This window comes from Eleginops maclovinus, chromosome 9, assembly GCF_036324505.1.
Source record: "Eleginops maclovinus isolate JMC-PN-2008 ecotype Puerto Natales chromosome 9, JC_Emac_rtc_rv5, whole genome shotgun sequence".
Classification (NCBI taxonomy): Eukaryota; Metazoa; Chordata; class Actinopteri; order Perciformes; family Eleginopidae; genus Eleginops; species Eleginops maclovinus.
The window spans coordinates 6,985,538-6,998,667 of NC_086357.1; the positions used below are offsets into that span (position 1 = coordinate 6,985,538).

Consider the following 13,130-nt stretch of genomic DNA (forward strand, 5'->3'; position numbering starts at 1 on the left):
AACGCAGTAATATAACGCATTATTTCTGAAATTTTGGCAATATAATACCCGTTACAATTCTCAGTAACGCAGTTACAACACATTTTAACCCGAAGTGATGTGGTGTTTTGTTTTGAAGAATTCACAAACATTGCGAGACATTCTGACAGCAGAGGAATAATTGTGCGGGTAGAATAGTAACTCAGTAAGCCTGTTTACTATCGGTTCAGAGGGTTGCAGAAACAGATTCGCGATTGAGAGCTGCTTGCTCTGAGAAAAGAAAAGAAAAACACAGGAGTGCGCGCAGGCAGAAGCAACAGAAGGTTACTTTCTCTGGTCTGCCTCTTGAACCCCGAGAAGTTCAGAGACTCGTGGCAGAGTGTTGAAGATATGCAGCCTCTGTCCTCTGTGGAATCGCCAGCTTTTAGAAAGCTTGTCAGCTAAATCCCTGTTAACACACCAATGACAAGGTGAGCTAACGCGGCCATATACAGCAGGTTACAGGGCGGTGCAGAGGCTCCACTAACATGTTATTAATAACACACAGAGACGTAATGTTACCGGTATCAACTATTATTCAGCCCACTTAAACGGAGCATGCGTTTAATTTCAGCATGTACAGCCAGAGAGATAGATAGCTTTAATTAATGAGCTGCAATAAACTACATTGTAGCATTTAAAGCCATACTTAAGCTGTTATTTTGGTGAAAGAACTCAAAGCTAGGCAAAAGTAGTGTAACGCATTACAGTTCAGAGACAGTAATAATGTAATGTCACTTATTACTTTAAACGGACAGTAATAAGTAATATGTACTGTATTACATTTTGGAAGTAACTTGCCCATCACTGAAAATGAGCATTATATGTCCTCTTTAAGACAGCAATGAGACAAGGCTTTGAGCGGTGCTGCTTTCAGCTCTCCTGTGGAGGAATTGATTGTGGACACTGTAATACAGAAGAAGATGACTCACCTTTTAGGATATTTTGGAGGATGTATTTTTACTTCTAACTTTGATACATCGAAGGAAGAAAGCACTGTAACTGAGTGAGGTGCTGGGGGCGGGGTACGTGTGAAATCATGTCAGCTGGCAAGGGGCTGGTATGGTTTGGATTTTTACATTTCAGATTCAGGTTCTTGCCGGTTCTTGATTTAGATTCTAGGGGAAGCAAAAAGGTCCTGTTTGTTTCTCAGAAAAAACATTCAAGTGAAGACAGGCTCATAAAGGAAAGTTTAATGTCCTTCAAAATGTGTTGAAATGTTATCAAAATCACAATATGGACTGGCAATTTTCAAATCGCAGGTAGAATAATGTTCAAGGCTAGATATGTGTTAAAATACCTTCTTGAATGAAGTAGAGATACAGAGACATTCCATCCTCCAAAACCACTGTTACACAGGCCTATTAGACATCACTAGGTGTCATGTTGATCAGACTGTTACAAAATGTTCCAGGTGTTCCCAACAGTTTAAAACAAACATTTCTTTTAGCAGCCTCTGGACAAAGACATCAAATAATAGAAATGTCTAATTAAAAGTGAAAAACGACAATAAAAATGACTTTTGAAGTCTTTAGAGCCTGTTGTTTTTAGGCATGGATGAGGTGGATTTTGCCCCAAACATGTGCTATTTTTATTCAATAGCATGCAGGAGTTGTAGTTTGTGTCATTTAGAGGTGTCAGGCCATTTGTGTGCCATGTTTGGTTTTAGTAGGTGTGTATTTGATATAGAAAATACTCCAAATGCATAAAAGTTGTCAATTTACATTAAGAGCATTGATATAGTTACAGACAGTGATTTCCGATAAATTACATGTTATTTAGCTGATGCTAAATCACCTACAAACGCTTTAATACACGAACACTTCAACATGTTGACTGCAGGGGTTGGGATCCAACGCTGATAGGTTACCACATTTACCCTGCTGAGCCATAGCCGCCTCGATATGATAAAGTGAAGTATACCTGAGCAGAGAGTGAGGTCTGTTTTCCTTCTCTGTGCTTCGTTTGTGTGTCCCGTTCAGCCCGAGCATGTGTCCTTGTTTCTGTGCACAAATCTTTAGCTAATGGCTCTGAAAAGTCCAACCCAACCAATGACTCAGATATGCAAAATCATGCATTGTATTTAGACTGCGGACCAAGCATGGCTGGAAACAGTGATTTAGCTGTGAGTTTAGCCTCAACTGTCTGAATTAAATGTTTAAAAAATGTAACAAACTGACAAACAAAGACATCACCTTAGAGTTTGAGGAACTGTGATGCACATAAACTATTTCCTGGCATTTTATAGACCCAATAAAGAAAGGCGAAAACGATAATCGATACTGAAATAGATCGTAACATTATGCGTTCTTTCATTAAATGTGTATGTGTGGCGTAAGCAAGTCTCGTATTCTTGTTGATCTTTGTTGCCAATTTCACTTTTTTTACTTATTTGTTTTCAACCACCTTGATTACTGACAATTTGATACCGGCTCTAAACATCGGTCCATCCCTCAGTTTGATCCCAACTGCCATAAGGTTGCCAAAAAAATGACAAGATCTCTAGTAGCATTACAGAGTCCAAAATCGGCATCCGCATCCACCCACACACACACACACACACACACACACACACACACACACACACACACACACACACACACACACACACACACACACACACACACACACACACACACACACACACACACACACACACACACACACACACACACACACACACACACACACACACACACACACACACACACACACACACACACACACACACACACACACACACACACAGGATCCTCTAGGGGCAGTCCTTCAGACAACCACATTTACACAATAATCCTATTAGAGGGAGAAAGTGCTCTCTATCTCTGGCTGTCTTTATCCGTCAATACCTCCTCCATCATAAGCCCCTCCCTCTCCCACTCAACCCACTGTCAATGCCAGTCAATATGCTGCTATCTCAGCTCCCTTTCTGACTCCGACAGTGTGTGCTGCAGCCATGAGCAGTCAGCGTCCAGCAGCAGCAGCATGGAGCCCGATAGCTCAGCACTGTGTCAGATCCATGTTTCAGGCACAAAGTGACGGAGGCAACATGCTGCTCACTGCCGCTATTTTTCCACTGTGCAGCCTGTCAATAGTCTTTTAAACCTTTGTCTCTTTTTTTCCCTCCCTCCCGCCCTCCACCCCTCCCCCCTCATCCCTCCTCTGGACCCGTTGCCAACCCACGGAAAAGCTAACAGCTAAAGATTAGAACTGCACCACTTCAACAAATCATTCTACACGATGATGAAATATGCCCTGCAACTCACATTCAATCTGCAATGGCATTCTGCAGGAGCAAGGGTTTCACTGTGTCGGGAAATAAACATTCATAGAAATAGACGAAGGTCATCCATCTCCCATATGATTATATTAGGCAATTCTAGAGAGTGCATGGAGAGAGGAAAACGTCTACAAAGATCTAAAGTTAGTTTAAAGATGAACGTTTATAATTATTTTAGCGTCCTCTGTAATGAGCTTAATGATGACCCTGACAGGGATCGCTTCAGTTCTGACCTCTGGCCCTTCTGTCCTAAGTAAGGGTGTTATGATACCAGATATTTAGCAGCATAGAAACGTAATACCAGTGAAATCCCATTTTTACTCTTAAAAAACTATTTATATTCATAAGATTTAAGTCATGGTAACAGGGTTGCTGCGCCCTCGCACAAAAATGAAGATATTCACCGTAAAATGTTAAAGTGATGCCAGAAAACCATATTTCTGTTCATCAAAAAAGGATATAATTACTCTAAAAGTTAAAATCGTGTCGAATAGACCATCAGATGGAAAGTCAGTTCCGTTTTCACGAAGCTCTGAATAAATAGGGGATGGAAGTCCAGTCGGTCTGCCGGTGGAGGAATATCAGGCTTACACTGAAACTTCATTACTTTTACTGTCCTTTTTTCTGTAGCGGAAGAAAGAAACCGTACCTCCGGATTTATTTGTTGTTTGAGGTGCAATATATGACTCAGCAGCTTCAAGACATGAAGAAACTATTATTTTTTGCTTCGCTCTAATGCATTATTTTCACCGGAAAGTGGGCGGGCCGTAATTTGGGCCGGAAGTTATGTTAGTGACCTTTTTTTAGAAAGACCCCTGGTTATCACCATTAGTAAATCTGGTAGACACAAGTTGAAACATTTAAGGTAAAGTCAAACAACATGTTACACAAAGAAGTTCATTTAAAGAGTAGTGCAGTGAAAGCAATGGGATGTTTCCATTACACTTCAAGTAAAGCAGGAAGCTTTGTGGAGACACACTTTGGTGATATTTACACATTTTCTTCAGCTGGTTCTCCAACTACTAACAGTACTTTATGATTTTTGAAATGTTAATGCGGTCGCTAGAAGTAAAAAGCTAATGTAATGCTATGAACGAACGACATCATGGTCGCATTGGCTGGGCGTCACCACCGCTAAGCTAAAGGTGGCTAATTGTTCATCTGATGTTCAAACTTCTTATTTAGTCACTTGTTAGCAACACCGACAATCCTATAACCTATATCCAATAACCTTTGTTATCCACGGACATTGTTTCAGGCATCTAACCACAAACGCTAATAAAATGCTATCTCATTTCCAGGTTGTAGGTCTAACTCCTGCACCATTCTACTGAGGTCTCTATTGATCCATACACAGTGTTTCGGAATACAGTGACACGTGTCTGCCTGATGCTTCTACTTCCTACCCCTCTGCCCACTCATCACAAGGATGGAAAATGAACGGCTCAGACTGCAGCCTTGTCAAACTGCTGTCTTTTCATGTCACAACATCAATGGGAGCTGAACACTCTGTTGCTTCTTTCATGTGGGGTAATAAGGAAGGCGGAGTGGGCCGAAGATAGAGCCCAGGGGAGCAAAACACAACAACCCTGAGGTGCATGTCGACCTTTTACTAAGCCGTGTGTGCTGACTTAGGAGCATTTACACATATGGATGTTCAATGCCTCGGTAAACATGTACACCCACACACATAAAACAGATATGCAGAAAAGAAAACCAAGAAAAACCATATTTATATAATTCCCCCGTGTGTGTAGGCCTTAAGTTTTGCATAATTTAAGACATGGCCTCTTTGAGTGACAGTTGGATGACGCAACAGGTGACTGGAGCCAGATGGTTCACTTTACTTCTTGGTCCTGTAAGTGATGTCACTATCTTTTGGATCATTTTTTTTTTAATATAACAATTTGACGAATAAGAGTTTAAAATACATAAACGAAGCTTGACTTTTAGACAGCATTGGTTTGAGATTTCACTTAACTTTCTTATTTAAAGTTATTATTTGATCTTTTATTGGACATTTCTACATCAAATTGTTATGTTTATATAATATCTTATCATATTTGATACTTTTTTCCATATTCTTACCTCTCACTTTTTTGTATTTTATTTTATTCTCAAATGGAACAACTCAAATATCCCATTTTCAATTTCCCCCAGGACAAATAAAGCCTTTCTGATTCGGTTTTATTTGGAGCTGAAGTATTGTCATTTTGCTCGAGGGTTTCACTCAATTATCCTTTTAATGAGTGTTTGTATTTCGCTTACAAAATCATTCTTTTTAACAGTTGTGCATGTAATGGAGTCATTGAGAAAATAATTAATTAAAGACTAAACTGGGAGTGTATGAAATATTTAAATTAAAAAAGAATGAACACAATAATAATAATAATAATAATAATAATAATATAGAAATAATGAAGAGTAAAAACATAAATGAAAGTTAAATTCAATCATTTAAATTAAGATTTGTTTTAATATTAATGTAACTCTACTGATTCTGAATATTGGGTTGTTGCAGCCCTGATTTTAAAAATAACAATGTAATATTTCAGGAAAACATTGTATTGTAAAACACATTTGAACTATTTCACCATGGTGCATTCACCATCATGTTCCATCCCATTATATCTGCTCTTAAAAAAAATGCCAAGTGTTAGGGGGTTCTTGTACGGACAGGCTGTAAGAAAAGGTTGTTACTAACCACAGGGCTGAGGTAAAACAACAGTGTTTTGTACCGATGAGGACTACATTTTTGTTCAGCGACCCCCAGATGCTAGCGACAACACAAGTATACGTGACAGATATGGCAGCAGCTTAGTGGCTTCAGCACGGCAATATGAATATTTCAACCACATGCTGCTGGCCCAACACATACGCTCCGTGCCCCACCCTTGTGCTGGATCAAATGTCAAGCTGGCTGCCAGACATGGACACACGTGCAGTGACCGTGTGTGACAGATGTTGCTGTATGTCAACAACGATTTTCAGGATCAAGTGCTTCAACAGTGACCATTAAAGGAATTAGGAAAAGCATCAAAATGTAAAAAGCATCAGCAGTGGATGTACCTCGCATTTAGTGCGTTACTGAGTTCAGTATTACCTTAAGCCTTGTGAATAAATGTCCCAAATATTTGTACTGCAATCACAACGTGTTTCAAAGAGAAGTCATTCTTTTGGGAACTAATCATTAGCAACCTTGTTGAGGAAATCATGCTGACAAAATCACAGCACATGATTTCTGCTTTCACAGAAGCTTAGCAGAGTGGAGTATAATGCAACCACAACACACGATGGGATAAGACAGCAGCTGCGATTAGTATATGAACCTTAAAATACTACATCTATTTAAAAACGCATACATTTTCAACTTGGGTACAAACAAGAAATCATTAAAGGTTGTTGAAAAGGCAATCTGGAAAATGACCAAAACCCATAAAAATAAAAACGGCCTCACCAGAAGTTATGAAATGTCACACTTAGTTGTAATGTATGTGTGAGATACTAACACAAAACCAATAACTTTTGGAGATAAACTATGCTGTCCACTACAAAAAGTCACCAGCATCCCTTCAAATAAAGAAAAACAAATACAGTTACATTAAACACACTCATAGTTCCTCTTGCCGTTGTTATAGTAGGCTGTGCCCACACGTTTTTTTGTGGAGAGGAACCAAAAAAAAGCCCAAATCCCATAATTGCTGCTAGAGTAAACGGACAGACGCTCTGGCACAAATTGCGTGAAAAAACAAACAAAATAGAACCGAAAAGAGATATAAACTGAGTTTACTGTATGACTGAGAAATGACACACACATTGTTGATGCTACAACTTAGGGAATGTTGATTGATAAATGATTTCAAATCTGATTCATCTTTTCACTTTTTAACCAAGACCTTTATCCTGAGTAACCCTGCCGATCAATACAACAATCTATATCAACACTATCGCCCAAACAAGACAGGATCATGGTCAGGGTTATACCATGGATGTATTAGGAGAACTGGATACAGTGTTGGAAGCAGGGCCCTGTTTGTTCCTATAAAAGTTGCTTAGTGACTCATGAAGCAAAAATGGCCTGACTCGAGTACAAAAATACCTGGATTTCCGTCAATTTTCCGCATCCATTGGGCCAAAAGAGCATGCGCACTATAATTTCCCTTAAGCCCTGCATCCACTCGGTTCCTTCAGGGCAGTGTCACGTACATTCTCAGTTCAGTCAAATAAATGGACATGGAACTAACTCTGGACTCAACTATTAGAGAATTTTACAACTTTTAGGACACATTTGAATAGGGCTGTTCATGTGTGCAGACTGTGAAGTCAATTTACCTAAAAACAAATATCCAGTCTAGGGCTGAACGATTTTGGAAAATAATCTAATTGCGATTTTTTTTCCCTCAATATTGCAATTGCGATTTAATATACGATTATTTTTTAAAGGTCCTCTTCTCATGTATTTTTCAACAAACACAAGCAATAAATCAATCGTGATTACAATCGTGAACCTCGTGAGGTAGCAACAGTAGCGAGGCACGTTCTGCACAATACCTGACCTTGCGCAGCATCTTCCTTTTTAAAGCCAAAATAATTCCACACAACTGACGTGCCGCCCCTCTTTGGTACCAAACTTCCAGCCGTGCACTCTTCTGATGAGTCTGAGGCCATTGTGCAACAGGTTCAAGCGCAGCGTTGACTTCTTTCCCTGCCTGCTCGGCTTCCCTCGGCTCGGCTCGCTCGCAAGTCACGTGACCAGATCACGTGACCAGTCAAATCGCAGCCTTTGCAGTTGGAAAATCTCATTTTGTCATATCGCGATATTATCCCAAATGCAATTAATCGTTCAGCCCTAATATCCACTGATTTACAGATGTCTCTTTCCCAATGTAAGCCAAACGGAAAAAGTATTTTTGGTCGCTATGATGTCACTGACTGACAGAAATGTAGTATCACCTTTTGGTTATTACAAAAATGTGCTTCAATGCCCAGCACATGTCTATGGGGCTTTGGTTACACTGAGCAGCCTGAACCATGGAAGTATAAAGAGAACTGGACACAGCCTTAGAGGCAGAGTTGCTCAGTGGCACATGAAGCCAAAATGTCCTGACTGTAGGTACCAGTTTTGGCCATTTTACATACCAGATCATCCCGAAACTTGGGCCCAGTTGTATTTGTCTTAAGCCCCGCCTCCAATCTGCACATCCGGTTTCAACTCAGTCAAATGAATGGAGGGAAAATAACTCTGGATTCAGCTTTAAGGCCATTTTAGAACTTCTACCTAATTTGATTAGGGGATATTCAGGGGTTTGGACTGTGATGTCAATTTACCTAAAAAAGACAATGTGAAAAAGTGATTGGTAGTGCTGCTGTAGGCCATCATGGAAGGACTTTTTGGGGGGCTTACACTGACTGGCCTAAAAAAGGCAGCTGCTCTTCCTGTGAAGTTCACTTTCTCTCGAGTCTGACAGACACCAATCTATACCCTCATTGAAAGAAGCATTTGAGCTGTCTGGTTTTATGCTCTCCTCCTTGATTATGCAAAACACATAAGTACTTCCATTTTGTCCTTAAAATGCTTGTCCTGAGATGCATTCAGGAGCCATTATCTCAACAAGCTCTGGCAACAACACCATGCAATGTAATCCCTCATCAATTGGTAGCTTACTGTATGCAGTTGTGTGAAATACGATGGTGCATTTTGAGCAGATGGATAGGTTGAATGAAGTCATCCTCTGATCTGTGTGATGACAAACGTGCCAGGATTCGTGTTACGCTCCAAAGCCCACAGGGCAGACCTGCAGTGATTTACATTAGGCCCATTGACCTCTTGCAACACAAATTTAACAGCCATCAATTATTAACTCAGGATTACGAGCTTGCTTGCTGCCAGGGGGAAATTGCCATTGTCTATATTCAAGATGCAGCCCACGCCCTTCACTTTAGAGGCAATAAATGTAAGTAAAAATGAAAATGTGATGCTTTTCAATGCTACAGAAAACAGGGTTAGGGAGCTAGAGTTAGTTCTGTGAGTGATTTCCACTGTGAAAATCAGTTATTAATTCATTCACACAAAGAGCAGCAATTTAACCAAGCAACTCTTAATCAGGTTCATTTGACTTTGGTTAAGCACCAATAGGACATTTAGAGGAGAAAGAATTTTAAATAATGTACCACAGTGAACATTATTAATTGATTTTACTGTTTTGTTATATGGACGAATATCACATTGGGAAGTACTGATCAAAATTGCATGTAAAGCTTAGACACCCTTGAATTTGATAGCAAGCAGACTGTGAACCCAGGATATGTCTTTATATTTACAACTCAAGACTGAATAAGATGGTGTTAGATGGATGGAGCCACACTTCTCCTCTCATGGGAGGCGCCTGCATCCATCAGAGGAGGGATGCTGCGAGGTAGGATGGGGGTAACCTGGCCCGGCTCAGCACACACTCATGATGGTACGGTGAGGTGGCTCTGCTGCTAGCATCCCGCTACATGAGCAGGTTAGCTGCATTCCAGCAAAGAGACGGGATTCAGCCCGACAGGTGCAACAGCATCATCCGCCAGCCGAGCACAGCCTCCGAACACAGCCTCCCCCCTTGACTCATATCCAATGGAAAACGTCCATACCAACAACCAACGATACAAATGAGCGGACAAAAAAAAACAAGCCGGAATTCATAGATGTGTTTTATGAAATTTTAAAAAATTAAATCGTGTGAGCGAGTAAGTGGCGAGCTAGCTAACAGCCGCTTCTGCAGAGCGACTCCCCGAACCGCTGTTAGCCTCGCCGCCTCCCTGAGCTCTGAGAGAATGCTTCGAATAAAACAACCAGCGGGAGAAAATGACAGCATGTGTGTTGTTGGACTCACCTTTCTGCCATTTTCACGACGGTTCTTAAAATCCGTTTAGAATAAATCCCACAGCGGCTCCCATGTTGGCGAAATTGCGGTCGCCGCAGTCAACGAGTCACTCCTACCACCACAGCAGTGTGAGAAGCTGGCAGCAGTGAGACGCAGCATTTCCGATTGATACCTTCGAAATAAAAACGTCTAATCAATTGTGTCAGAGAAGAAGCCTATCACAGAAAATGTTAATGAGTTGCGGTAATTTGGAAAACAATATACTGTTTTAATGTCAAGTATTCATAGTCTGTATTTACAGGACTGACCGAGAGGACCCTATGAAAGACTTTTTGCAAAACTTACATAATATCTGGAAATGTTCATCAGATTCTGTCATGTCAGGTGGTAAAGGTCAGATAGCAGTAATGATGATCAACAACGTTCTTCACTTTCAACATAAAGACACAATGATGTTAAGAACGACAGAAAAAATCAATTTATAACACATTTTCATATCATGCGTTTTATTCTGAAATTAACATTTAATAACATCCGGCATTAGTCTGATTATACTTTAGCTAACTTGGTACGAAGGGTAAAGCGCACTGCTTGTTTCAAGTGGCGATGCATTCATGTTAAATGAGAAGGACGGGGTATATGTATGGGACTCTGGTTGTAATATATTGCTCTTCAGAGATCTCACGCGGGGCGTTTGTATTACTTTGTCAGGGTTGACGGGGTGGCAGATAGTCCCATGATGCCCCGGGGCATCCTGGACATGTCTTCAAGCCTCACAGGGCTACCACATAACACAGACACTCCCTTTCATATCCTTCTTGAAAACTATTTGGAGACATCCTGTGGGATGAAACTCTGGCGAACACAGAGAAAGCATATGAACTCACCATACAGGACTCTGACAACCTCTTTATGAACTCGGATATCTTTTTGTAGAAAATTAAAGAAGGATAGCCTATTAAAGATTTTGTGTGTGATCAAAACTCCTCTGAAGTGCTCAAACGTAACTATTGACATACATGACTGCACTACCTCCCCTTTAAACCTAGTCCTGCTTATGTTAATTAATGCAGATGATTAACATCCGAGGTACAGATGAGCACAGCTTTTTTCAACTCTCGCCAAATCAGGAACTACTTGATTTTTAAATCAAAAGTCAAAGTATATATTTTTTTCCAAACAATAGATATTTTCAATTCATTAATCATAGCTTTGTCCAAACCTGCATTCTAAATGCCAGTTTACATGCAGATAGATGTACCGCCAGCCAGAGCTCTCTTTTACTTTGACTTAAGGCTTAATTACATCCAGGCAGAGAGAGCAACTCCCACAGGGGCCCCTAAGAGCCCCTCACAATTCATTAGATAATTGGTTGGTTTGTTGGGAAGTTAGCTGGACACCTGATGGTCTAGATTGTGGAAAAGTGTCTTAGACATCACCACAAAATGTTACACAATTCTGAGTATAAATTACTGGATAGACATTCCTTATGTTTACAGTATTTGCATCTTTAAAGTACAAAAGGCAAATCAATTAAAGTAAGTCCTGTAATCTGTTTTTTAGATGGACATATAGTGGAATCAATAGTGGACTGACAGCATTCTTTTGCCCAAGGATCAATTGGAAAAAAGGGTGAAACTCTGCCACAACACATAGCACTTCAAAACATTTTATGACTGCTTGACTATACTTAAGAAAGGGCTGTGGTCATCTGTTCTTACTGTCATTAAAAGAAATAGCACATACACTCCTACTATGGACCATTTTTAAGACATTGGTGAATGATCGGCTTCTGGGATATTTGGCTCCAAAATGTGACATACAAAACCTTAACCTGGAGTTTCTTTGGGGAGTTCTTTCTTGTGTGCCACAAGGGTCTAAGGACTAAGGGTTTATTTGTATTCTTTTTATTCCTGCTGGTTTGATCTTGGACGTGGCAATTTTGCATAAATCAGAATGTTAAACAAAGTACGACAACAATAATAGCTTCAAATCTTGTCTAACATCAAGCTTTCTCCTTCCAAACAAATCACACATTTCATTTGAGATATATATATCTCAATAATAAAATAGACAAACACAATATATGATGTGTGCATAGTACCTACTTGCACCAATGCTAGGATATTGTGTTGGAACTGTGTATTGCTAGTTATCCATCAGGAGATCCTACTGTATGTATTCCATGAGCATAAAGTCACCGTGAGCTGTAGCACAGACTCTGGAGCCCCTCTGTGCCCGCTGTTTGAACTGCAACTGAGGGAAATTAAAGGAGTTTTCGGTATTAGATTAGATTAGAATACATCTAGATTGAGATTAAATGTACTTTATTGATTCCAATTTGGTAAATTGGTTTGTCACAGCAGCATGTAAACAAGGCATTGCACATACATGATAAATAAAACCGAACATTAACCGTAAACACATAAATGTCAACAGTTAACAATTTAAATATGTAGCGTCTCTCTTAGTAATATACAGCATAAATACACATAATTGAAGTAAGTGCACACTATAATAAACCCATCTACTACACTGATAAAACTTAAAAGTGGACTTTAATGAAATGTATATTGTCAACAGATTTCAACTGTTTTAGGTTATTTGAAAGCAATAGTATCAAGTTGAAATAAAAAATATTAGGTTCAATTTACTGCTATTGCTTTCAACTAAAACTATACAGTTATGTGAAATGTGTTGACATAATTCATTTAATTAAACTCAATGTTTCAGTTTTTTCAGTGTACTAGCAAATACTAAGAACACTTTAAGTATATGAGTAATTGCAGTTTTTTTAAATTACTTTTAAATGCAATAAGGACAGTGTGAGAACAATTAATCGGTGTGTTATGATTATTGAAAGGGAAAAAAGGCTGGAGAATCTATAAGAGAAGAGAACACTTAAGAATTGTTATGCTGTTAGTTCTTAATCAAGGAAAATCGATGCAAAACACTATTGAGTTATT

At 39.6% G+C, this 13,130-nt stretch overlaps 1 protein-coding gene across 1 annotated transcript in view; it reads right to left on the reverse strand.

Moving 5' to 3' along the window:
• The window catches only part of arhgap39 (Rho GTPase activating protein 39), a 69,383-nt gene extending 59,106 nt beyond the window's left edge, over nucleotides 1-10,277 (reverse strand). Inside the window, exon 1 of the mRNA XM_063892237.1 lies at nucleotides 10,174-10,277. Within this exon, the coding sequence (XP_063748307.1) occupies nucleotides 10,174-10,184 (11 nt within the window). The 5' untranslated portion in view covers nucleotides 10,185-10,277. The remainder of the gene's footprint in view (nucleotides 1-10,173) is intronic.
• Nucleotides 10,278-13,130: the final 2,853 nt, after the last annotated feature.